The sequence below is a fragment of the Cucurbita maxima genome, unplaced genomic scaffold (genome assembly GCF_002738345.1).
Source record: "Cucurbita maxima cultivar Rimu unplaced genomic scaffold, Cmax_1.0 Cma_Scf00030, whole genome shotgun sequence".
Lineage (NCBI taxonomy): Eukaryota > Viridiplantae > Streptophyta > Magnoliopsida > Cucurbitales > Cucurbitaceae > Cucurbita > Cucurbita maxima.
In genome coordinates this window covers 1,868,567-1,894,084 of record NW_019272046.1, presented here as the reverse complement: position 1 = coordinate 1,894,084, position 25,518 = coordinate 1,868,567, and the positions used below count along the sequence as shown (strand labels likewise).

Here is a 25,518-nt window from a genome sequence, read left to right as displayed (position 1 = left end):
AGCCCAAAAAAGCAAGCAACAGTGACATTGTCAATCGAATGTTACGATGAGCATCAATCGACGAACACAAACGATCAAGCATGAATCAGAGACCGAAGAAGTGAAAAAAGTCAGTAAATAGATCATAACTAAAAACTTGATGGCTTAGGGAAAGGAGTGTTTGCGACAAACTCGTGAGAGACCGAGAGTCGATCCTTGAGGTTAAGTAGGAGAAACTGGGAAATGATTCGAATTTTTAGTTTATAAAAATTAAATAAGACGACTCGAAAAATGCAATAATAAAAAAATTATAATTTTTTTTTAATTTTAATTATATATTTAATGAATTTCAAAAAGGGTATTATGGACAAACTACATTTAATAAAATTTTCTTAAATCAGAATTAAAATATCAACCAATTAAATAAATAGATAAATAGATTAATAAATAAATAAAATGGAAATGGAAACAAAAGGTCACGTCGGTCCTCTCTCCACCTCGTAGCCCAAAGCCTGGGTTAACCCATCATCCACTCTGTCTTCTTCGTCTTCTCTCTTCTTTCTCTCTCTTCTTTCTCTCTCTTCTCTGTGGCTGTTCAGTTCGAGAAAAAAAGGGAATTCGGTGGATCCACTTTTCTCTTTCGTCTTCCTAAAGGTTAAATTCTGTAACTCATTTTCTAGGGTTACTTTTTCTCCCCCTTTTCTTAACATTCATTCAATTCCAATCAATGCCTCTGTAACACTGCTTTCTGTTTTAGACGTTTCTTGTGTCTTTGCTGTTTTCTATCTTTGGAGCATTTTTGGTAATTTTCACGTATGGGTGCTGTCGGATGAATCCTTGATTTGTTTCTGTGACCTATTTAGAATTGAAATTTGAGTGGAGATTTTGAAGTGCTGTTAATTGTTTTTACTTGTATCAACTTTGGAATATGTGTTTTAGCTTTCATTTCCTGCTCTGTATTTGTTTTTTTTTTAATGAATGTGTGCTTGTTCTATACTGTTGTGGCTTGAAGTTAGTTTGTGGGATTTGTACGTTTATCTGTCTTTATGATGTTGGGCGTTTTATTGGATGAATTTGGAGTGATTGGTTTGTTCAACTTTATTGGATTCTGATACTTTATTAGCTTTACCACTTCTTTGATTTTGTAAAATTTGATCTATTTGATGCTTCATATTAAAATTTGTCTTTATGTTTCTTTCATTTACCTCAAAGTTTAGCTCAATCTCAATATTGATGTTGATGTATTTAGTGTCAGCTCCTTGCTCAAAGTCCTAGAAGCATCACTTCTCTATATTGGTGTAAAAATTTGGTTCTTGTTTATAGTTATGGGTTAAATTCTCTCATATCTACTGGAGGAATCTTTTGTGATCTCTTTGGATGGGTTTCACCTTTTGTATCATATCAATGAAATCGTTTCCTATATAAAATAATAAAATTATTTATATGCATGAGCTATAGGGTTATGTTTGTGCCAAGGAAGATCAAGAAAAGAAAAAAAAGACTAGTTAGTAGTTAAGAGTGGAGCAGATGAAAATATGAAGTGTTTGATCTCTGGATTTTCTGTTGTGATTGTCATTTATGCATAAACTATAGAACTTGTTGATGGTTATATTTGGGTGGTAGGTATGGGTTCTTGACAGATAGTAGTTATATTCGAGTTTTATGAACTCATTATGTAATAGCCAAAGCCCACTGCTAGCAGATATGTCCTCTTTAGGTTTTCCCTTCTAGGCTTCCCTTCAAGATTTTAAAACATATCTACTTGGGAGAAGTTTTCACACCCTTATAAGGAATGTTTTGTTCCCCGCTCCTACCGATGTGGGATCTCATAATTTACCCCTGTTGAGGGCCCAATGTCTTTGTTGGCACACCTTCCAGTGTCCGACTTTGATACCATTTGTAACGGCCCAAGTCCACTACTAGCAGATATTGTCCACTTTGGGCTTTCCCTTCTAAGCTTCCCCTCAAGGTTTTAAAACGCATCTACTAGGAAGAGATTTTCACACTCTTATAAGAAATGTTTTGTTTTCCTCTCCAACCGATGTGGGATCTCACACATTAGTTTACTTGGCTTATGATGTATGGTTTGGTTCTTTCTAATGCTTTTTCATGTTGTATCAGTTGCTTGTGATGACTACACATCTTATTTACTCGTTGAAGTTGATTTAGTCTCGTATATATTGCAAAAGTTAAGACATTATGCTGAGATAGCATTTTGGTGCTTGAGGAGTTTCAGGGATAAGTCTCAGCTTTCTTCTGCTAATATATTTATATAGAGAGTAGGAGAAGAGAGGATGTCGAGTGGGCAGAACACCCATTGGTGTTATAGATGCAGAAGGTCAATACGTCTTTGTGGTCGAGATGCAGTTTGCCCCAACTGTAATGGAGGATTCATTCAAGAACTTGATGACATGGTGCCTGGAAACCCGTTTGATTTCTTTGGTCTGGATCCTGATGAAGACCGTGATCATGGGCTGGGAGCGTTCTCTGCTTTTATGAGACAACGGTTAGCCGAAAGAAACGACATGAGGGGAAGATCAGAGTCACTTTTTGAGCGTAACCCAGGATTTGGCCCTCTATTAATATTTGGTGGTCAAATTCCTTTGAGAAACCGTAGGCTAGAAGCTTTCTTCAATGGGGCTCCTGGCATTGGAATTACACGGGGTGATAGTGGTGACTACGTCATAGGCCCTGGACTGGAGGAGCTATTCGAACAGCTTTCGGAAAATGGTCATCGTGGTCCTCCACCGGCATCTAGATCATTGATTGACGCTATGCCAACGGTTAAGATCACGCAGCGACATCTTCGCTCAGATTCACATTGTCCAGTTTGCAAAGAAAAATTTGAACTGGGATCTGAAGCAAGGCAGATGGCCTGTAATCACATGTACCACTCAGATTGTATAGTTCCATGGCTGGTTCAGCACAACTCTTGCCCTGTCTGCCGCCAGGAACTGCCACCACAGGTAATGGGGGGCGAGGGCCATAACACCAACAGTCAAAACCGAAACAACAGCTACAACAACAATGGCAATGGCTCCTCCAGGGTTAATCCAGGAAGGCGTAATCCATTCTCCTATCTGTGGCCATTTCGGTCATCGAATTCTAGCTCCAACCACGGTGGAGCGGGGAGCAGTGAATCGAGGGACCACCAGATGGGGTATTCGGGATAATCAATACACTAGTTTTTCACCATGAAATTCAGATTTGAAGATTGTTTGTAGTAAAACTGGGTGAATTTTGTCTCTAAAATACATGGGGGCTCCAACTTTGTTTGAAGAAGATACACAGTATTGTATTTTTTGTAAAATTTTCCTATGTAAATGACCTTTAATTTGTAGCTGCTTATTTCTTATGTTTTTCCTTCATTTTTCCAAATTGAAAAGATGACCTTTAATTTGGGTTGCGTTAGGCTTTGATGGTGTTGGAGTTGATGTTGCTTGTGGGCCGTGTGTGTTTTGTGCTGACAAAGTCGTACTTCTTCAACCGTTCAATGTTGTGATCTTGGCACGCTCATGACAAACCTTAAGGGGGAACTCAAGCCTCATTCATAATCTTCGCCCTGACTTTCCTTTGTCGAACCTTTGTGCAGAATCCAAGTTTGTCATCCAACTCAACCTTGCCTCTACTCTAGGCTAAGGTCTCTCATAAGCAACGTCACATCTCATCTTCATCTCAGTTATAACAAACACAACTATACATTGTGATGCTATCCCTGTCTCAGGATGGCTCGGATGTCTTGGCTTTCTCGCACACATTCGTTGGGGACTAACCCATGTTCGACCATCTCATCGAGGACATTTCGAAATTCTCATCAGGCATTGAACTCTCCCGTGTACCTGTGATAAGGAATCAACCTAAGGGAAAACACTAATTTCAAATTATAAGGAATAACTAAAGGGAAGTAAGATTCAGATTACCTTGTCAATTGAATATCTCAATGCAAGAACACTTGTTTGAGATTCGAATCACTCCACAAGCAAGATTGATCATGTTAAGCTTGAATGATTTTAAACATACAACCTAAACTACATAAAATTGCAAAGAAACTTAGTCATGGGTTAAGGAAAGGTAAGAACACTCACTACTTGTGAAGACTACATAGAATCGCAAAAAAAAAAAAAAAAAAACTTAGACATTGACTACATGAAAGCACAAATTCTCTTTTTACTACTTTTTCAAGTCTCTCCTGCAATGATAACATACATGACTTTATATAGTCCCAAAATGAAACATTTGATCTTGACCTCTACGAGGCATTTTCAAGCCTTTGTAACTCTCCTACTAAAAAGTCAAAAAACTTAAAATAAATTAATGAAGTACTATAAATCTAGTTTTCAATTATCCATGATTGAGATGTCTTGGTATAGATCATCTTGCTAAATCCTTTATGGTACCCGTTTTGAGTAGCGGTGCATAATCTAACTTCCGGCATATGGGCTGGGGCACAATACTGGTGCACCCGTGCTATCCAAAGGAAGATGCTCGTCTCGCGACATTCACCCACGTTGTGACACACCTGTATGCCACAACTCACCTAGGCCACAAGGCTTAGGGGTGTACACCCAACCCGGAAACCCGAGAACCCAACCCGACCCAACCCAAAATATAAGGGTTGGATTGGGTTGTGTTGGATTTCGGGTTTGGGTTGGGTCCATTTTTTTTTAACCCGATCTAATTTGGGTTGGGTTCGTGTACCAAGAGAAAATGATTGGGTCAACTCGACCCAACCCAAAAATATTAAAAAAAAAAAAAATTAAAGCTCAAAATCCAATCAAAAAATAATTACTCTATTAGTTAAAGAAATTTCTCCCTCCCCTTCTACCATTGTGCTCTCAGCCTCTCCACTAAATCCATTCCTCTTCCTATCTCTTTGCTCTCAACCTCTCCACAAAATACAAATCTCTCTCGATGCTTAGTCTCTCATAAAAAAATTGATCTCAATAGCATTCTCTCACGTTCTTTGTTTGTTTCTTTCTTGCACGCCGTCTTTCTCTCTTTAATCTCCTGGAACGCTATAACGGGTAAGCTTTTTCTCTTTTTGTTATATCCTTTGCAAAGACTGATTGTATATATTAACTTTGATGCATTCTATGATAATTGTTCATTTGGGTTAAATGTTTGAATCATAATAGTTTTATTTTACTTTTTATAGATGAAAAACAATAGTGAAACTGCATGTGCAAGTAACTCTAGTAATTATAATGCATTGAAACCACCAATGGCTACACAATCTGAATTTAAGGAGAAGAAACTCAGTAAATCAACCGTATGGGATCACTTTACAAGATTAGAGAACAATAATAAGAGGTGCAAGTGCAACTATTGTTCTAAGGAGTATGCTTGTGATACTAATTCTTGTGGAACTAGCACGCTATAGAAGCACTTAAAAAATAAGTGTAGAAAGTTCAATAGATGGAAAGGGTGGTAATAATATTGTTACTTCCTTATTTAGTCAAACAAGATATAGAGGAGCATATGCCAAGATGATAATTATAGATGAATTATCATTTAAATTTGTAGAGAACGAGGGTTTCAAATTATTTTGTAGTATTGCATGTCCTAAGTTTGACCCTCCGTCAAGAGTAACCATTGGTAGAGATATATTTCAGCTCTATCTATAAGAAAAAAAGAAGTCGAAAGATTTTTTAGTCAGTCAGTCATTCCAAGAGGGTTTGTCTTACCACTGACACATGGACTTCGTTGCAAAACATTAATTCTCAACTTTTGTCAAGTTGCTAACCACAAGGGAGAGACTATTGACAAGATTATTGAGAGTTGTTTATTGAAATGGAGAATCGATAAGGTTTTCTCTATCACAATTGATAATGCAAGTTCCAATCATATAGCTATTTCATATATTATGAGAAGACTTAGAAGTTGGAATTCACTTGTCTTGGATGGAGAAATATTACACATCAGGTGTTGTGCTCACATAATTAATTTGATTGTGAATGAAGGGCTTAAAGAAATGCATGACTCCATTTCTAGTGTTCGCAATGCCGTGAGATATGTTAAATCATCCCCCAAGAGATTGACAAAATTTAAAGATCGTGTTGAACAAGAAAAAATTAAATGTAAAGCACTTGTTTGTTTGGATGTGGCGACTCGATGGAATTCTATTTATTTGATGCTCGATCATGCCTTGAAATTTGGAAATTTGAAAAAACTTTCAAAGTATTAGACGAAGAAGAATTAGATTATGTTGACTTCAAAAAAGGGGATCATCGAAACAAAAGAATAGGGTCACTAACTATGGAAAAACTTTGCTCGTAAAGTTTTTGAAGATTTTCTATGATGTCACTCGAAGTTAAGTGGTTATTTATATGTGACTTCTAATTCTTATTTTTATGAACTTTGGAGTATTCAAGAACTTTTAATTTAGTGGAGTACAAATGTGAACTCTGTTTTAAGTAACGTGAGTTCAAATATGAAAGTTAAGTATGACAAATACTGGGGCTCAATGGAAAGAATTAATAAGTTGATATTCATAGCAGTGGTACTCGATCCTCGTTACAAATTGGATTACATATCATTTTGCTTTTCGTATATTTATGAAGATGCTATGGCTAAAGTGATGGTGGATGGCATAAAGAATTATTTAATTCGTTTGTATGATTACTATAAGTTTTATGATAATGCTCAAGATCATCATCAATTTGAATCAAAACTCACTTCTAAGTCCATGAGTATGGGATGAACACAATTGATGAAGAGAATTTGAGTGGTTCAATATTAGTATTATCAAGATACAAGCGAAGAAGAGAAGAGCAACATTCACTTGAGTTAAAGAATGACGTGGATCGATATTTATATGACTCTAATGAAGAACTGATGATAATTTTGATGTTTTGGCATGGTGGAAAGCAAATGAGTTTAAATATAGAGTTTTATCGAAAATTGCCCAAGATGTTTTGGTCGTTACAGTGTCGACTGTATCTTCTGAATCAGCATTGAGTATGAGTGGGAGGATTCTTGATTCTTTTAGGAGTTCTTTGGCACCTAAAACAATAGAAGTTCTGATATGTACACAAAATTGGATAGATAGAAACTGAGTATCGTTAGATATTCCTCAACAACTTGAAGATTTAGAGATTTGTTATAAGATTGAGACAAGTAACTTCAAATCTATTTATTGTCTGTGTTAAGATGTATTTTATATTGTTATATCACAATTTATATTTTATTTTTCAGATGATTTAAGACCTTCAAGCTTCACAAACGTTATGCAAGAATAATTATTTTTCAATGTAAGTAAAATATTTGAAGTTACACTACGCTTTATCCCAACAATCTTAAAACAGTACTAACTTTCAAGATGCTATTTTTCTTTTGTAGGAATTAAGAATGCAATAGAGGGTTGAATAGTTTTAAATTTTTAGGTATTTTGTTGAATGCTGTAACTTTGGAATTAATTCATTGAATATTCTTTACATATTTATAGGTGAATTGACATTTTGTTGAATGATTATAAGGGTGAAGGAACATAATTTAATTATATATGATAACTTTGGAATTGATTCATTGTATATTCTTTACAGATTTATAGGTGATAATATAAATGCAATAGAGAGTTTGATATTTTTGATCTACGTAGTAATTTTTTTATCATTTTAGGTCATACAAATTAATTTTTTTTAATTTTTTTGGACCAACCCGAACTCAACCCGAAAATAGAGAATTGGGTTGGGTAAAAAAAAATCCTTCAACCCAACTCAACTCGGACCATGTACACCCCTATGGAGGAGAGCTGACATCATGCCTAACCATATAGTACATTTTAAGGCATTTCCAATCCTTCTCAAGTAGACGATATTTTGGCAAGCGGTCATACAACTTCGTGCATCTTTCATCAAGTATCTGATCGACACCAAATTTTTTCATATTTCATATTGACAGACTTAATTCCAAAGCCACATATCAAAAACCTGACTTCTAAGGTTATGGCCTAGGGTTCTACTCCACCCTTTTCGAGCTTGTCTTCGACACTCTTGTCGCCTCATTCTCTCAAACTTTGCGTATGATTTGACTTAGTTTGAATGCACACTCTCGATGGGTTGGATGATACGCTGTCCTCCTTGATCACATCATGTCACTTATTGAAGACGAATCCAGACGACCAGGGTCTGGAGGTTGAGGTTCAGACTATGGTTCGGATGAGCCTATTCTCTCAATTCTTGACCTTTATTGAAGACGAATCCATGACGAAATTCGTAGAACACAAACTAATTTCGATATTATTTTCATAACACCAAATTGAGAGAATTGTAACAGGATTGAGATAGATCGATGTAAAGAGAGACGTTTGAAAATCTATGATCTCTAATTGGATCCATGTAACGCCACGGGCTTTTACAAAGGCAATTGGATTGACCTGGACGTTTTGAGAGAAAAATTCTTACAATAGATGGGATTCTAGGAGGAATCGTTTGAGAATTTTGGAGGATGCCTGTAATGAATCGCCAAATCCGTGAATGAAACAGCGAGTCTTAGATGGAATTGGCATACTCGAATTACAAGAAATATATGAATTCTTCTACTACTAATAATCAATGTGATTAATATATTTGCTAATTTTTTTGTTTGCTTCTTTCTTCTCACTTCGCGGCTACTCTGTCCGGCTTTGCTGTGGCTGCAAACTCCGCCTCGTCCTCCTCCCATTCACCGTCTCGTCCGGCGTACTCTCCGGTGTTTCACCAGCTCACTCACTCATGGGTGGCGATCTACGCTTTGAAATCTCACAAAATGCCTACATAAAGCTCGTTCTCCACGCCCTAAAGCACCGGACCTCCGCCGTCAACGGAGTCCTCCTAGGTCGCATCTCCGGCTCCAATGATGTCATCGAAATTGCCGAATCTGTCCCCCTCTTCCATTCCAGCATCGGCCTCCTCCCTCAGCTTGAAATTTCTCTCCTACTGGTACTCATTTTCAACACTTCTGCTTGGAATTTCATGTTTAGGTTTGAGTGAACTAGTTGCTCATGTGAGAATTTGTTGTGTTTGATGCCGTTTTTACTACCTTTTCACTTGCGTGTTTGAGATCTATGATTGATGAAGTCGTGGCGTGATTGATTTGGAATCAGATTGAAGAATATTATGCGGCTAAGGGATTGAGTATCGTGGGGTATTTTCATGCCAATGTGCGTTTTGATGATTATGATGTCGGTGGTGTAGCGAAGAATATTGCTGATCATATTTCTCGATCCTTTCCTCATGCTGCTCTTCTTTTGGTAAGATATGTCTTCTTGTGCTTTAACTGTAGTGATTTGTATATTTTGTTGTTTGATTCATGCTTCTCTGCAGTTAGATCACAGAAAACTTGAAGCTTTGCCAAAGAGAAAGGATAGAAGCCCTGTAGTGGAGGTGAGTATGTCGCTATAGAATTCTTATCATGGTTTTGGTAATTGTATTTGCGCGCTTCCTTAGAATTTCCTTAATGATTTTCCGCCATAGTTTCCTCTTTTTAGTCTGTTTCAAACTCATTCAGGTGAGTAATGTTAGATGGCTAAAATGAAAATTTTAAATATTGTTGGTTGAGATTGATGCTGATATGGCGCATTGTTCTCTGGGACCAACTGCTTTGTTCAGTTTTTGCAGGACAGTGGAACATCGTAAAAATAACTCTCTTACATCATTGATAGTTCATTCATTTACTGGAGGGAGGTTCTTATAGTTTTCCCAATTAATTGATCTAACACTACGAAAATGTTGCGAGAAATGTATGAGTCTTTAGACAATTTCTATAACAGCTCAAGTCTACTGTTAACGATATGGTCCTATTTGGGCTTTTCCCTCTGGGCTTCCCCTCAAGGTTTTAAAATGTGTCTACTAAGGAGATGTTTCCACACCCTTATTAGGAATGCTTTGTTCCCCTCTCCAACCAATGTGAGATCTCACAATTTCTCAGTTACCTTCCATTGGTGGAGACTTGACATCTTTATCTCTGCTTATGCTATTTGAAATATAAAGAAATGTATGTTGGAGCTTTTCACTGATTTTCTGTCTTGTTTATCTTAAATTCCAGCGGGTAACTAGACCCTTGAATTTATTTAACTTTCTGACCCCTTTTTAATGTTGTTCGAAAATTTGGTTAGCTTGTACGTATTCTGCATTGGAATGGATAAAGTATGTGGGGTTTGTTTTTAGGAGGCGAGAGTTTGGTAGAGGCAATTGGAGGGCAATTTCCAATTTTCCTAAATGTTGGAGCTGCTCCAGTTTTAGATGTAGAATTGAACACAAGATGTTCTTCTTGGTTTCAGGACGGATCTTGGAGAAACATCATTTGATCATTAGAAATTTTTTGCCCAATTAAATAGTGAGCCATTACACTCCTTTATTTAGTTTGCCCCTCAGCCACCAGGGTTTATGCATAACGTTTTAGATCAAAGGAGAATCTTAGATCGTATATTACAGGAGGCACGTTTATGATAAGGAGGCAGCAGAGTAGGTTACTTTTTCTTTCTCTTGTTGTTTGGGGGTTTCTTGGACCCTAAATAAATTATCAGAAAGTGGTTGCTTGAAGCTATGGTGGTTTTCTATTGTAAATCTTTTTATAATTTTTTTTGAGAAAAGATCCAAATGTTACACATCAATAAGATTGACTTAATTTTGAAGTTAAAGATCTCGAAGAAGTTTATTGTGCAAACAGTGATTCATAGAGTGCTGTAATGGAAGCAAATACATATCCAATCTGTATTGTGAAGCAGTTAAAAACACCTGGATGTTCTTCAATTCTTGGAAAAATATTGGGAGCCTTTGGAGGCCCTTAATATGAAAACTCTAGCCAATTGGATATAAAAATCCTTGTGGATGTGCAAACCCCTATATCACAAATGCTAAAACCCCTAAATTAAGATGATTTCATCCCAAATGATTGTAACTCTTGAGAATTCAATCTAACAACCTTATTGAAGAATAAAACCTTTAAATCTAAAATATTCAAGAACCCCAAAACGATAAGGAATCCCCCCAAGAAAAAGTAAGATCTAGATTATTTTGTTGATCAAATATCTCAAAGCAAAAAAACTAGTTTATGATTCGAATCACTCTACAAGCAAGATAGTCAAGCTTGAATGATTAAGGATGCACCTAAACTATATAGAATTGTGACCTAAAAGATAAATAAAAAGTTTTAAAACTAAAAATATTAATGAAACACCATAAATCTAGATTTCAATCATTCATCAAGAATTTGTAACCATCTAAGAATAAATGAATCCCCACTTGAAGTAACTTGAAGGCTTCATTTCATAAATGAAGCTCGATTCTTCTTAATGTGACATCAATTACTACTTGAGTTCAACTATAATAAAAGTTGAATTTACTTAATGTGACTTAAATTTATCGAAGGTAATTTGAACAATATTCTTTCACAGCTTGGTTTATACAACTCCTAGTTGCCACTTTTTTTTAGCAGAAACGGGGCGGGGCCCCTAGTTGCCACTTTTGTTCTAAATGGTAGCCAACCCTCATAAATGGTAGCTTAGGGTCTTTTGAACTCAACCTGATTTACATGTTTACTAATTAGTTGATATTTGGCCTCAGCAGAAGTGCGGAAGATCACTTGTTGGACTTTTTTTTTTTTTTTTTTTGAAAGGTCTGAGTTAGTTGGAGGAGGTAACAATTATATTTTATCTCATTGGTCAAAAGTATTAATTTTGAGTTGAACTCCCGCGTTTGTAGTTTATGACATCAATCTGGATGTGTGGTTGAACTCGAAAGATCAATTTAAATATGTTAGTGAGCTCAAACTTTGGTAATTGTTTAACATAAAAGATAAAAAGATCTCAACGTAGTCAAATTCGTTACTAAACTTATGATGGTAAGTGTTGTCAGTGGAAATTTACTTATTCTGGGATTTTGAGTGGTTTGTTTGCCAGCATCGATCCTGGTTGCTTCTTGTTCCAGTCGCTTTCCCTTTGTTTTTTTAATATCTCCCAAGCAATTATTATTTGTTCTATCTAATGTGAAACTTGAGATCTAAAATTACTGACTTGTGTTGTATGAAACTTCTCTAGTATTTAGATATTATCAGGATATTATTTCATTTTTCAAATGACTGTAATTTGTGATGAACATTTATTCATTATCTTGGCTATCTTTTGCTGCCACTTTGTCACCTTAGGAACCCTTTAAACTGTAGGCCTTGTCTATATTGCTAGTTTCACCATGAAATAAAGTAGACCTTAAGCATGAGGAGATGGCTGCATAATGTGTTTCTCGTTCCATTTCGTTTGTTTCGTCTCCGATCAGCTATACACAAGGGAAACCTCCAAGAATTGGAAGTTGGCTGGATCAGATGGAAGCAGCCAGCTAACAATGAAGGAACCGTCAGCAAATGTGGTCCTGTTGGATTTCATATCATCTGAAAAATGGCAAGATGTGGTGGATTTCGATGATCACCTCGACGACATTAGCAAGTACGATACACAATGTTCCCTCTCTTTTTGAATATTGCATCAATCGTGAATGAGCAACACAGTTAAACTTTATTGTCTTAAACCTTGAAAATTTGCAGGGATTGGTTGAACCCAGACCTCTTCAAGTAGAAGATCTTTTCCCGTAGTTGCAAGGCGTGATTGCTCTAGAAAGGATTAGTTGGAAACTGGAGCCTTGTGCTTTTCAAGGTTTGAGAATGTTAATGGTTGAATTTTATTTTGTTAGACTTCGATTACTTGTCTTTGATTCGAATGAAAGCTCAGTGAAGTCCTGTTTCTTCTGGTGTTTTAAATTAGGGGCGGATATTTAAGGAATTGTTTGGATGTATGCTAACATATTGCCATTTTTGGTTGGATTCTAGGTAACTTTTATCTTAATAAAGGTAAATTTCTCTACTTTTTAAATTAGAGTTCAATTTGTAGGCAAAAGAAAAAGAAAAAAGTGGCACTTGTAATAATGTTGATACCTATGAAGGTAATGAACCACAACAAGTAGAAAAGTTAAATGTTATCAGCTCATCATATCCGTTGTCTGTTGTACAATCTCCCTCATTTGGGTTTGTCCTCTCTCACTCCTCTACCGGATTCTCTCCAATGTCGTCGATCAAGTCGAGTCGCCGCATCGACTACCATCCATCATTCACGTTCGCCAACTTGTCATGATCGTTGAATCCACTATTGGCCTATTTCTAATAGTGAGTTCTTGAAATATTAAAAAATAGGAGTTTCAATTCGTTAGTTTGATTGAGTCTAGGTGATATGAACAAAGATTAACGATTTTTCATACCGGAAGGCCCTGACTAGAATGATTTGAGTCTCTTGTATTGTATTCAAGTTATAGTGAGATCGTCAAGGAAATTCTAGAAGATGTTGGACTCCTTTCCTGTTGTACAAAATTAAGTTTCATGAGCATTTTAATTTGCATTCAATGAATTCATAGTTTAGTGTTATCATAACTAGCCATGTTTTCAATATTTGTGTATCATTTAAGCTAATTGTAATATGAGAGTTAAAGTTACAGTGTAATTCACATATGTTATCATAACTAGCCAGGTTAATACGGAACATAACTAGCCAGGTTAATACGGAGGCTATGAGTGTATTTAACTCATAAAAGTTAAGTTGTCAAAGACTATATAAAACCTTCTTTTTCTTTTATGGTTGACTATCACATTTTGAATGGAAAAGAATAGAGTTTCTGTTTTAGCTTGGCGAAAAGCTAAGTTCTCTTGCATCACAAATTTTTGTGCTTAGAACTTGTATGTTAGAGTAATTCAATTAATGTTAATCAAACTTCTTATGGACTGAGAACTTGTTCGATGAGTTCCTTTAATAATGTATAACAAGAATCACAAGATTTATTGTGGCTGATTAATATAGAGTGTATGGCTATATAGAGTGTATGACTAGGTACTAAAATCATATTTACACTCAAACGTGGCTAGTTGTCAATTCTTTCTACTCGATTATATGCTATCAAAGCCATTATTGTTGCCTACTCGTTTTTAGTTTATAACATTGTTTTTTTTTTTTTAATTATTTTCAACTTTTCTTGCTCACATTTTTTTAAATATTTCTATTAAACGTGACTCGAGGCTCGAGCATATGTCAATATTATTCATGAAGTTCAAATTTCACACAACTGAATCTTTCACTAGGATATAACAAGTACCGCATAATTGTTATCCCACTACCGCAAAAATACGATTGTGACAAGTGGTATCAGAGTCGAGTCGCCTCCTTGGATCATAGTACAAAGACATGATTGCTGCAAAACAACTATGCAAGTCCCAGGCTGACCGATTGATAGAAATCGAAAATCAGTTACTCTACATGAGCGAAGTTTATGGTGGAATGGAGCTTTTGGAGTCTCACATGAACGAGATTGCGCTAAAGCAGACAGGATCGACGAGATGGTAGGTCTCCTTGAGGCAATGCTTGTCCGCGAAATAATGATTAGGTTCGAGACCCTATAAGACAACGCTACAACTACTGGTGTCTTTGAGAATATGGACAGCTTGGCAGGCTTTGTTGTCCGGATGAAGGAACACATCAAGAGCTTAGACAACACTCAATGAGCGATTGTTCAGATGATCTTAGAAATGTGTGAGGATTTGAGAGCAGCCCTTGGAGTAGTCAGGACTGAAACGACAAATTTGAGCGCCAGACTAAACTTGGCCATGAGAGCGGTGGGGAACCAAACCCCAATTGTGGGTGTAGTACAATTCAACAAGATAAAAGTTTTGGAGCCCAAGCTTTTTGTGGGGTTCGAGATGCGAAAACTTTATCTTCACCTTGAGTACTTTTGAGCCACAAATACCATGGCAGAAGAAGTGAAGGTCATGTTGACAACAATGCATCTAGCTGACGATGCAAAGTTGTGGTAGAGATTCAAGTACATGAAAATTCAAGATGTTCGATGTACTATAGACATTTTGGGGATCTTAAAACAAAAACTCCGCTCTCAGTTTTTCCCACAGAATGTAGAGATAATCGCAAGGAAGAAGTTAAGGGAGTTGAGGCATACCAAGAATATCGGAGACTATGTTATATAATTTTTTAAACTTATGTTGGATATTTGTGACATGTCCGAGAAAGACAAGGTCTTTTGTTTTGCTGAGGGGCTAAAGTCGTGAGCGAAGGCCAAACTTTATGAACAAAGGGTCCAAGATCTTTCCACGGTCTATGCTACAGCCGAATGACTATTTGACCTTAGCAACGATCAATCCTCAAACTAGAGACCTGAAGTCAGATTCAACATACATCGTTGAGTTCACAAAGAGTCAGTTCACAGAGACGTCAACCAATTGAGTGGAAGAAGATGTCACGCTCATTCTTGTCCAGGACGTGTTGTCCATGGCCGCATGCTCATTCCAAACTCATTTTTACTTGCTTTCACGTTAGATAGACCTTTATTATTGTTGTCGTGTCAATATGGGGTGTATAACCGTTCACCAAAATCATGTCTACACCCATCAAGGCTAAAATGCCCCAAAATGTATTATAGGCGATGTAACTAGTTGTCAATTCTTCATACCCGGGTTATATACTATCAAAGTCATTATTGTTGCAGACTCGCTTTTAGCTTATAACATTGTTATCTTTAAAATTATTTTCAACGTATTTCCTCGCTCACATTTTCTAAAATATTTCTCTCAAACGGGACTAGAGGCTCGAGTATACACCAATATTGTCAGCAAAATCTAAATTTCATGTTCCTTTTTAGGATCTTGCCGCCTCATGACATGGTGGTCCGTTTGTAAGTTTTTGGATATCTCTCATGCTCTTTCTCTCGTCATTTTCTCTCTTTTCTATCTCTTTCTCAGCTTAGATCCTTCATTTCAATGCATGCATAGAGTCACGACCATACTATGAAGAGAGTAGGTTGTAACCCCACGTCGAGACAAGTAAAGCAGGGCCTATATAGAAGAATGTCATGATGCCACCAAGGAGGATAGTGCATCATCCAACACACCATATAACGTGCACATTGAAGAGGAAACGAGGCATAAGCAAGATAGGGATAACAAGGAGACATGAGCGTCACAGATAGACTTGTTGAAGGGCCAGATAAGGGTTCTAAAGGAAATTTGAACATACAGTTCTAGAGTCAAGTTCGTCCATATGAAATATGAATACTCGCCAAATTTGGTGTCAATCAGACACCGAACAGACGCTCCATGACTTCATATGTCCATCCGGAAAAATCATGTCTACACCCACCAGTTTGAAAATGTCTCAAAATGTACCTTAGGGGGAGACATAGTGTCATCTCTCCAACACCCTTGGGCCCTGTGGCATAAACGAGCTACCCTGTGACACATATGTGTGTCATAGTGAGGGTGATTGTTTCAAAACAAGTGTCTAGGGCGACTTCCTTTGAAATGAGGTTTTCAAGGACAGTACTGAGGGGCATGAATGTGCTAGTATCTCACCATTACCCATGTGTCGAAGGTTAGATTCTGCATCCGCTATCTGGTACGATATCTATAAATGACATGATATGGGCACGGAGAGCATGCCTCGATAGAACCTAGATGAATGGATGGTTGGGATGCCTCGATGTTATGAACGACACGTGGGCTCATTCTCGATGGCATGACCGAGTGAGATGCAGTAGGCTACGAAGTGACTTGGAATGACGAACTTTTTTCTAAAAATATTATTTTTCAAGCAACGACAAGAACGTACGAAACGTGTGACAAGGTGTTCACTAATCGGGTCATGGAGTTTAGGTCAACACGAACTTTTTTCTTTATTGTAGGTCTCGAGTTCGATTTGGATTGAAGTTGGATTTTTATGGTTGGAGTAAGTTTTCCAAAAAGAAGCGGTAGAAGTCTATTAGTTACAATAATCTTGCATCATTCATCTAAATTGAGAAGGGTAAAAATGACATTTTGTAAAGAGAAAAAGGCAAAATTTGATAAATAGACCAAAATAGAGCTTATCCAAAGTGTGCGAGCGGCTGCCGGAGAAAACACCATGGCTTTACTTCTCTGCTCCAATCCCGTCTCCACCTCTCTCCCTTCATCACTATTTCCGCTGTCGCCGTCATGTTTCCCGATGAACTCCGCCGCCCAATGTACGCCTATCTTTCTCTCCCCCTCCCGGATTTCCTTTACCGCCTCTTTGTTCGATACGATCGAACGAATGCTTTTGTCTAATTCTGTAACTTCATTTCTCTTTTTACTTTATTCTTTTTGCTGCGTGTTAATGCAAATGAAGAGTTTCGTTTTCACGAACACGAAGACTTGTTTTATGTACTTGAAGGAATTGTTTGTAGTCATTTGTTTGTCAGGCATTTTGTCAAGCAGTTAGTATCTGTGTGTTAGAGGCTTTTGATTTTACGCTTTTAAGTTGATGTGCACTGAATTTCTATTTCCTGAGTGTGTTTTTTTTTTTTTTCTGTAACTTGTGTTTTAAATGCTGAATGATCTGCTTCCTGTTCATCACCCTCAATTTTACGTGGTTACGGTGGAGAATAGTTGGGAGGAAGTCTAAAAAATTTGCTAAGTAAGGGAATGATCATGGATTTATAAGTAAGAAATACATCGGTAGAGAGTAGTGATTTCTAACATGGTATTAGGGTCATCTCCTTAACCTAGTTACGTTAATAGAATCCTCAAATGTCAAATAAAGAAGTTGGGACCCTCAAAAGCATAGTCAAAGTTGTTGGATGATGAAAGTCCCACATCGGTTAATTTAGGGAATGATCATGGGTTTATAATCTAAGAATACACTCTCCATTGGTATGAGGCCTTTTGGGGAAGCCCAAAGTAAAGCCATGAGAGCTTACGCTCAAAGTGGACAATATCATACCATTGTGGAGAGTCGTGTTCGTCTAACAAAAGTGACTCAAGTGTCGAACAAAGGGTGTACTTTGTTCGAGGGGAGTCTCTATAGTATACTTTGTTCGAGGGAAGGATTGTTGGGAGGGTATCAGACATTGGCTAATTAAGAGAATAATCATGGGTTGGTGATTTCTAAGAAACAACTTTTGCAATATAACCTCAATCTTTGGCTTTAATTTGAATGACTGTTCCCCTCCTTTTTTATAATGTATCTTGGCTCAATTTCCTCTACTTTGCTGTTTAAATTTCAGGTTCTATGTTGTTCATGAAGCCTAATGTGTTTCAGCCAAAACATTTCAATGGAGTTGGACTTCGAAACCCCTCTTTGATTGAAAATAGATCGTCATTGATTGTGAAAGCTGCGTCTGAGATTGATGCTACGGTAGAAACAGACAGTAGTGAACCACAGCCCCCTGCAGTTCCAGTTGACAAACTTCCATTAGAATCAAAGCTGCAAGAGAGGGAGGAGCAGAAGGCAAGGATGAAGCTAGCAAAGAAGATAAGACTTCGGAGGAAGCGGCTTGTTCAGAAGCGCCATTTGAGGAAGAAGGGACGATGGCCTCCTTCAAAGATGAAGAAATTGAAGAATGTTTGATAACCAAGCTCCTTCAGCTATTGCAGGTTTAGAGCTTTACCCACTTCTCATTACTTCTAATTTGTTTATACTTTAATGAAAACGTTCTTGCTTCTTTTTATATCTGAAAGAAATCAATGAGTGATGGAATATGAAACTTGTGGGTAGATTTGAATGTCTAATGTTGAGTTCAAAGGTATTCTGTACAGTTTTCAACAGACATAGGCAATTTCTTAGGGATTTAGACACGTGAAATTGGTTCAGAAGACTGTTTTATTCCTTTAAATGTACTAAAAAGATGTATTCTTGTTTCTCCAATGAGGCACGTCTGAGTCAATGCTCTATAAAAAAAAAAAAAAAAAAAAAAAGAGTTTGAGCTCGGCGTGCCTGTCTTGATGTGTGGCTGACACGTTGAATAGACAAAGTTGGGCGAAAAGTAAATAGACACTTGAGTAAACATAGAGTTTTGGTTTTGATGCCAAATCTTAGTTTAAATCCTTGACATATTCTAATGGCATTAGTAACTTTGTATAATACATTTAAATTATGACATAAGCGTTCTTATTAAATTTCATGTCATTTAGAAGTCACTTGGGTCATAAGTCACTGGTACATAATTATAGGGACATTTTGAGTATTATAGGGTATCATAAAAATTAACAGGAACTTCTAATGATTTATAAACAATTTTTCATCTCTATGGTTATAACACTACGTATTTTAACTATGTTCGAGACGTATAACTGAAACATCAAACCTTCCTTAAGAAAATCATTTTCATGCATAGATAGTGTTTAGGAGCTTACTAAACTATAACTCCCCATTCACATTACAAACTTTGCTAAATCTAAACCTCATCAATACATCAATTAACATTCACATTCCAGGTAAGGTAAAACATAACATAACGAAACAACCTAGTTTATTATATTTTGTAAGGTATACCTAACAGAAATGGAGCATCAATGGTGGAACCATCGAACGTGTTGAGTCTACCTCGTAGGCTAGTCTATAGAATATATAACCTAGCTTTTCGGTGTCCATTCAATTATGTCATAGTTTATAGGGATTATACAAAGTTACAAGGCCATTGGTATATGTTAAGGATTTAAACCAAGATTTGAGGTGTTAAATGACCAAAATACCCCTTTGAGATTTCTAAGAAGTTTTCAAAATCCTAAAAGACTCAAAATACTACCGAAATTTATATGAGACTCATTTATGATATTGAGCACAAATATGCAACATCTTAAGGGGGTTAGAACAATTTTAGGATATGAACCGAGAGAAAAAGTACAAAACTACCCCTCAAAGACATTTTATAAGAAATCAAATTATTTTATGAATACCAAGTGCGAAGGTGCTTATCAAAGATTTATGCATGCGAATAAATGTTTATGACTCATGTGGATTAGGATGCACTTGTTAAGAAATTTGTCTTAGTTGTGCTTCAAGACTTAACAAAAAAACTCTTAGAACTAGAACTCGAGATATCCTAAAGACCTCCCAATGTGTAGTGCAACATGGTCCTATGACACAAACTACGTTGCTGGGAACGCATGAAGCCCTAGACATAGGTACTTAGACTATGTCGCAAGGAATGCAGGAAGCCCTAGACATAGATATGTAGATTGTATCGTAGGGAACACATGAAGCCTTGAACATGGGTGAGGATTGAGTTGTTCACTAAGCATAGAACCCCATAAATCTCTCAGGGGGAGTTTCATTGTGGTAGTTATGAGTGATTTTGAGGTCTTTTTTATGATTTATGGCATTGTGTTTACCATGATGTATTGATAGCCCTTTCCCGCCGTGGTGTTTGGCAATGAGCTCATTAGCAAGTGCTGGACCGACAAACCAAGGCCAAAGGGATGCACGAGCCTACCTGATCGACCCATGCTCACACGTGTGGGTCTTGTTTAGAGAAGTACTACACATTCAAACTTGCTCAAATGAGAAAGTTGCCTAATTCCCTATCCCCAATTGTATTCCATAACACCAATAGTGAGGTCACTTACTATTTTTTAAAATAGTCAGACCATGTACTACTCTTACATTTCAAATAAAAGCAAGCATCTTTGCGCACCACGTTGACTTTGTGTTTGAGTCATAGTCATAAAGACTTTATAAAGAAGATTCAACCAGAAGAAGAGATGGAGCAAATAAATTAAAGATTCGTAGGAATATTCTTGATATTACTTCAGTGCAAGTTTGTTTAACGTTTAATTTTATTTAATTCTATATAAAATCAAAATCGATTCTAATATTCTTTGCAAAGAATGAAACATTTCTTCTTAATAATTCGATTATCCATATAGATGTTCTCTCTGACTGTATTTATAAGCCTAAGAGTATAGCTATTACAAGATCTAAACTAAACGAGGAAATGAATATGAATTTATAATCTTAGAGTCACTTCAAATAATAATAATAATAATCATCATGTGTCTCATAAATTCTAATTTAGTTTTTATAGTTTTAAATATTAGAATTAGTTCCTCAATAAATTTTTTTATAAATAATCTCTATTATAGAAACTATTTATATCATTTGATCGAAAATCTAACTCTTATGGCTATATAAATTAAACTTAATCGACAAAATTTTGTAGTTAAATCTTCTTAATCCTAATCACTGCCACATCATTGATTCCAAAATTTGAATGAATAATGATATTTTTGAAATAAATGACAGATTTTGGAGGTTTTATTTATTTATTTATTTTTAAAGAATGTAGCCAGAAAATTGTAGAACATGGCATGAACTCGTTAAAAAGGATTAAATTTGCAGTTGAAGGCTCCATTAAGTTTTGACGGAGGAATTTAAACCTATTTGTTGAGTACACAGAGTAAACCTTCGTGTAATGCTTTCAAGTTTTTTTCTTTTAGCGGATTATTATACTGTTTCGTTTTGAAGCGCTTTTGAGGTGGCTGCTATGTTTGATTGTTATCAACGGCATGTCAAGTTCTTCCCTGTTTTGCGTCTATCTTTAGTCTCATTTACATGTATGTTTCTTCAGCTTGTTATTCAGAATTTGAATTCTTGATTTCTTCCATCTGGGTATTCGATGTCCTCTGGATTAATGTTTTTCCGTCTAGTTCTGAATCGTTTCTACTGTTCAATGCTTGGAATTTCATCCAATTCTCTTATTGCTCGGTATTCTCGACTGGGTCAAATCGAGAAAGCTCGGGCTGTGTTCGATGAAATGCGTGACAAAAGCATTGTGTCATGGAACTCCATTGTTGCTGGGTACTTTCACAACAATCGGCCTCAGGCAGCCCAGAACATGTTTGATAAAATGTCTGAGAGAAATACTGTATCTTGGAACGGCTTGATTTCTGGGTATATTAAGAATGGGATGATCAATGAAGCTCGGAAAGTGTTTGATAAAATGCCTGAGAGGAATGTTGTTTCTTGGACTGCAATGGTTAGGGGGTATGCGAAGGAGGGTATGATTTCTGAGGCAGAGGCACTTTTTTGGCAAATGCCTGAAAGGAATGTAGTGTCTTGGACGGTGATGTTGGAGGGGCTTATTCAAGAAGGTCGGATTGATGATGCTTGTAGGCTTTTTGATATGATGCCGGAGAAGGATGTGGTGGCTAGAACTAGTATGATTGGAGGGTATTGCCAAGCAGGACGTTTAGCTGAAGCTCGTAGGCTTTTCGATGAGATGCCTCGTAGGAATGTTGTGTCTTGGACTATGATGATCACTGGATATGTGCAGAACCAGCAAGTGGATATTGCTAGAAAGCTGTTTGAAGTTATGCCTGAGAAAAATGAAGTGTCATGGACTGCTATGCTGATGGGCTACACCAATTGTGGGCGGCTTGATGAGGCTTCAGAGCTTTTTAACTCAATGCCAATTAAGTCTCTTGTTGCTTGTAATGCAATGATTCTTGGTTTTGGCCAGAATGGGGAAGTCCCAAAAGCAAGACAAGTGTTTGATCAAATGAGAGAAAAGAATGAAGGAACATGGAGTGCTATGATTAAAGTGTATGAAAGGAAAGGCCTTGAGTTAGAAGCACTACAGTTGTTTTGTATGATGCAAAGAGAAGGAATAAGGCCAAACTTTCCTTCTTTGATCAGTGTTCTTTCAGTTTGTGCTAGCTTAGCCACTCTCGATCACGGTCGAGAGATACACGCACAGCTGGTGAGATCCCAGTTTGACCTCGACGTCTATGTCGCCTCTGTTCTTCTCACGATGTATGTAAAGTGTGGCAATCTGGTGAAGGCAAAACAAATATTTGATAGGTTTGCAACTAAGGATGTTGTTATGTGGAACTCTATTATTACAGGATATGCCCAACATGGTCTAGGGGAGGAAGCGTTACAAGTTTTCCATGATATGCATTTTTCACGTGTCGTTCCCGACGATATCACATTTATAGGAGTTCTTTCAGCATGTAGTTACACTGGCAATGTGAAAAAGGGCTTAGAAATTTTCAACTCCATGGAAATGAAGTATCAAGTGGAACAAAAAACTGAACACTATGCATGTATGGTTGATTTGCTTGGTCGAGCGGGTAAGCTAAACGAGGCGATGGATTTAATCGAAAACATGCCAATGGAAGCAGATGCTATTATTTGGGGGTCTTTATTAGGTGCTTGTAGAACCCACATGAGATTGGATTTGGCTGAAGTTGCAGCCAAGAAGCTTCTACAGCTTGAGCCTAAGAATGCAGGGCCTTACATTTTGTTGTCAAATATTTATGCATCTCAAGGTCGATGGAACGATGTCGCCGAGTTGCGAAGAACTATGAGAGATAGAAGTGTGAACAAGTCCCCAGGCTGTAGCTGGATTGATGTGGATAAGAAAGTACACATGTTTACAGGAGGTGAGAGCTCTGGACATCCTGAGCATTCAGAGATCATGAGAACATTAGAGTGGTTATCTGGATTGCTAAGAGAGGAAGGATATTACCCGGATCAAAGTTTCGTGCTACATGATGTCGATGAAGAAGAGAAAGTGCAAAGCTTGGGATATCATAGTGAGAAACTGGCTGTGGCTTATGGACTTCTTAAACTACCAAAAGGGATGCCGATTCGTGTAATGAAGAATCTTCGTGTTTGTGGGGATTGCCACACTGCTATTAAACTTATTGCAAAGGTTACAGGAAGAGAGATCATCTTGAGAGATGCCAATCGGTTCCATCATTTTAAGGATGGCTTGTGTTCGTGTCGGGATTATTGGTGATATCGAATGTGTTATTGCATCGAGTTTGAATTAATGCATCCAAATTTTCCCATGCGTTCAAGATTGAAGTCCAGTAAATGACTAAATGACCAACCTTAGTGATTCAAGTTCAGTAAATGACCAACGGCCAACCTCGTACACCCTATATCTTGTTGATTTGGGAACCGCAATCAATTCTGCTGGGGAGAAATGGAAATCAACGAACATGTTGGAAAAAGTTGTCTGATTCATCATCCAAGTGGGTAAACTCCAACCCGCCGATATTGTCATCTTTAAGTTTTTTTTTTTTGAGTTTTTCCTCATTTTTTTTTTTAAACGCGTCTTCTAGGAAGAGGTTTCCACACCCTTATAAAGGTTGCTTTGTTCTCCTCCTCAACCGATATGAGATCTTATAATCCACTCCCCTTCGGGATCTCACAATCCACCCCCTTTGGGGCCCAGCATTCTCGTTAGCACTTGTTTCCTTCTCCAATCAATGTGAGACCCCTCAATCCACCCCCTTCGAGGTCCAACGTCTTTGCTGGCATACCGCCTCATATTCACCCCCTTCGGGGCTTAGCCTCCTCTCTGGCAAGTCGCCGGCTCTAATACCATTTTTAACAGCCAAATGTCCACTGCTAGTAGATATTGTCTTCTTTGGGTTTTCTTTTTCGGGCTTTCCCTCGAGGTTTTTTCTAAAACGCGTCTACTAAGGAGAGGTTTCCACACTCTTATAAAGGATGTTTCATTCTCCTCCCCAACCGATGTGGGATCTCACATGCTCCCTTTAAGTGATATTAATATTTTATAGGGTGCAGCAATTATAAATGAACAGCTTCTACTGTAGAATGTCAAGCGTTTATTGTGACTAGTCATCAAGCCAACAAAACAATTTAAGACTTTTGACTTTATGGAGAAAGTCTAGTTTAAGGGGGAACTAACATCCTTCTTTATATCTATCAATAGGCTAAGTTACAACTTGACTAATTCAAAATCCCCCATTGATATGAGATACTTGTGGATTGGGATCCTAGACGTCTTCCAAAACGCAATGCTATTACATTGAAACCATTTTATTTCAATTCTTCTCCACATTCATACCAAACGATCTGAAGCAAATTGTAGTTAAATGGTGTTGCCCATCTGAATGAAACCTTCAAATACTTTCTTTATTCTTCTGCTCGAACCGGTATGTGTCTTTTTCTTCTTTTGGCCCTGTTTCTTGCCTTCTGGTTTTCAGACCTCAGCTTCGATTTCGGCCAGAAGACGTTTCGAGTCCATTTTTGTAGGCAGTCGTTACTGTAAGCAGAATTGAATCCATGACACGGAAGAATATATGTGACTTATGGCTATGGAGATCCTCCTTGGACAGCCACACATTGTGATATGAGCACAGTATGCGTTGGTTGTTCTGTATTTTCTCTGAAAGAATATTTCTACATGTGCCTACAACTTGTGTAAGCCTATAAGCATCCTCGTTTCATTATGGTGTTCTTGAATGTCCTCTTTTAATCCTTAAACTTTCATGTCAAATATTTGTACTACTTTTATCTCGTGGTTGTGCTAAGCATTGTTTTTGTCTCAAATTTCATGCTTTCAGGTTAGCTGGAGTGAGACAAGACACAAAATTTGGAGAGAATCCCTTGTTTGCAATGGAGACGAGGAAAATAATGCATAAAAAAATGAGCGTAAAGTGTGATAATTGCACTTCTTCTAGATTCATATCAATTGTGATCGTAAGTATTCTTCCGAAAAAATATTTCTCAATCTTGAGGTCGCTTCAAGAGATTCAAAAATTTGGTAATAAATTATTTTAGTCCTCGAACTTTCATCAAAATTAAATTTTTATGTTTATTTTGCATCAACTTATTTGAATATTTCTATATTTGACAGTATTTTGAAATTTTTTAAATCTAAGTTTTTTTTTAACATATATATATTTTTCTTTCATTTTCAGGTTTGATATATGGCACAATTTTGAATAAGTTTTAATTATCTCTAAATG

The 25,518-nt window shown here is 37.0% G+C and overlaps 4 protein-coding genes across 6 annotated transcripts; all 4 read left to right on the top strand.

Annotated features, from left to right (window-relative positions):
* The first annotated feature begins 457 nt into the window (after positions 1–457).
* Positions 458–3,347, top strand: LOC111466070 (probable E3 ubiquitin-protein ligase RHC1A). Of its 2 annotated transcripts, none has more exons than XM_023110645.1 (2): positions 458–633; positions 2,256–3,347. In XM_023110645.1, the coding sequence occupies exon 2, from the start codon at positions 2,274–2,276 to the stop codon at positions 3,150–3,152; it is 879 nt and encodes a 292-aa protein (XP_022966413.1). In that variant the 5' UTR covers positions 458–633; positions 2,256–2,273; the 3' UTR covers positions 3,153–3,347. The 2 variants fall into 2 exon arrangements, with proteins under 2 accessions (XP_022966413.1, XP_022966412.1); XM_023110644.1 differs by having other exon boundaries at positions 460–633; positions 2,216–3,347.
* Positions 3,348–8,493: 5,146 nt separating this feature from the next.
* Positions 8,494–12,768, top strand: LOC111466107 (ER membrane protein complex subunit 8/9 homolog). The gene is made up of 5 exons (XM_023110692.1): positions 8,494–8,897; positions 9,062–9,208; positions 9,282–9,341; positions 12,231–12,397; positions 12,496–12,768. The coding sequence occupies exons 1-5, from the start codon at positions 8,691–8,693 to the stop codon at positions 12,524–12,526; spliced, it is 612 nt and encodes a 203-aa protein (XP_022966460.1). The 5' UTR covers positions 8,494–8,690; the 3' UTR covers positions 12,527–12,768.
* A 4,099-nt stretch (positions 12,769–16,867) lies between these two features.
* On the top strand, positions 16,868–18,539 carry LOC111466122 (50S ribosomal protein 5, chloroplastic). Its single transcript, XM_023110710.1, has 2 exons — positions 16,868–16,997; positions 18,018–18,539. Exons 1-2 carry the CDS (start codon positions 16,898–16,900, stop codon positions 18,359–18,361), a joined length of 444 nt encoding a protein of 147 aa, XP_022966478.1. The 5' UTR covers positions 16,868–16,897; the 3' UTR covers positions 18,362–18,539.
* A 2,565-nt stretch (positions 18,540–21,104) lies between these two features.
* LOC111465947 (pentatricopeptide repeat-containing protein At1g56690, mitochondrial-like) lies at positions 21,105–25,348 on the top strand. Of its 2 annotated transcripts, none has more exons than XM_023110440.1 (2): positions 21,105–23,772; positions 25,114–25,348. In XM_023110440.1, exon 1 carries the CDS (start codon positions 21,408–21,410, stop codon positions 23,532–23,534), a length of 2,127 nt encoding a protein of 708 aa, XP_022966208.1. In that variant the 5' UTR covers positions 21,105–21,407; the 3' UTR covers positions 23,535–23,772; positions 25,114–25,348. The 2 variants fall into 2 exon arrangements, with proteins under 2 accessions (XP_022966208.1, XP_022966207.1); XM_023110439.1 differs by lacking the exon at positions 25,114–25,348 and adding an exon at positions 24,754–24,857.
* The last annotated feature ends 170 nt before the right edge of the window (positions 25,349–25,518 follow it).

Excerpts from the sequence above, each read along its gene's own strand:
- LOC111465947 (XM_023110440.1), top strand. The coding sequence starts at position 21,408 with ATGTCCTCTGGATTAATGTTTTTCCGTCTAGTTCTGAATCGTTTCTAC.
- LOC111466070 (XM_023110645.1), top strand. The coding sequence starts at position 2,274 with ATGTCGAGTGGGCAGAACACCCATTGGTGTTATAGATGCAGAAGGTCA.
- LOC111466122 (XM_023110710.1), top strand. The coding sequence starts at position 16,898 with ATGGCTTTACTTCTCTGCTCCAATCCCGTCTCCACCTCTCTCCCTTCA. Across the intron at positions 16,998-18,017 it reads GATGAACTCCGCCGCCCAAT|GTTCTATGTTGTTCATGAAG; the intron begins GTACGCCTATCT and ends TTTAAATTTCAG.
- LOC111466107 (XM_023110692.1), top strand. The coding sequence starts at position 8,691 with ATGGGTGGCGATCTACGCTTTGAAATCTCACAAAATGCCTACATAAAG. Across the intron at positions 9,342-12,230 it reads ATAGAAGCCCTGTAGTGGAG|CTATACACAAGGGAAACCTC; the intron begins GTGAGTATGTCG and ends GTCTCCGATCAG. Across the intron at positions 12,398-12,495 it reads CACCTCGACGACATTAGCAA|GGATTGGTTGAACCCAGACC; the intron begins GTACGATACACA and ends GAAAATTTGCAG.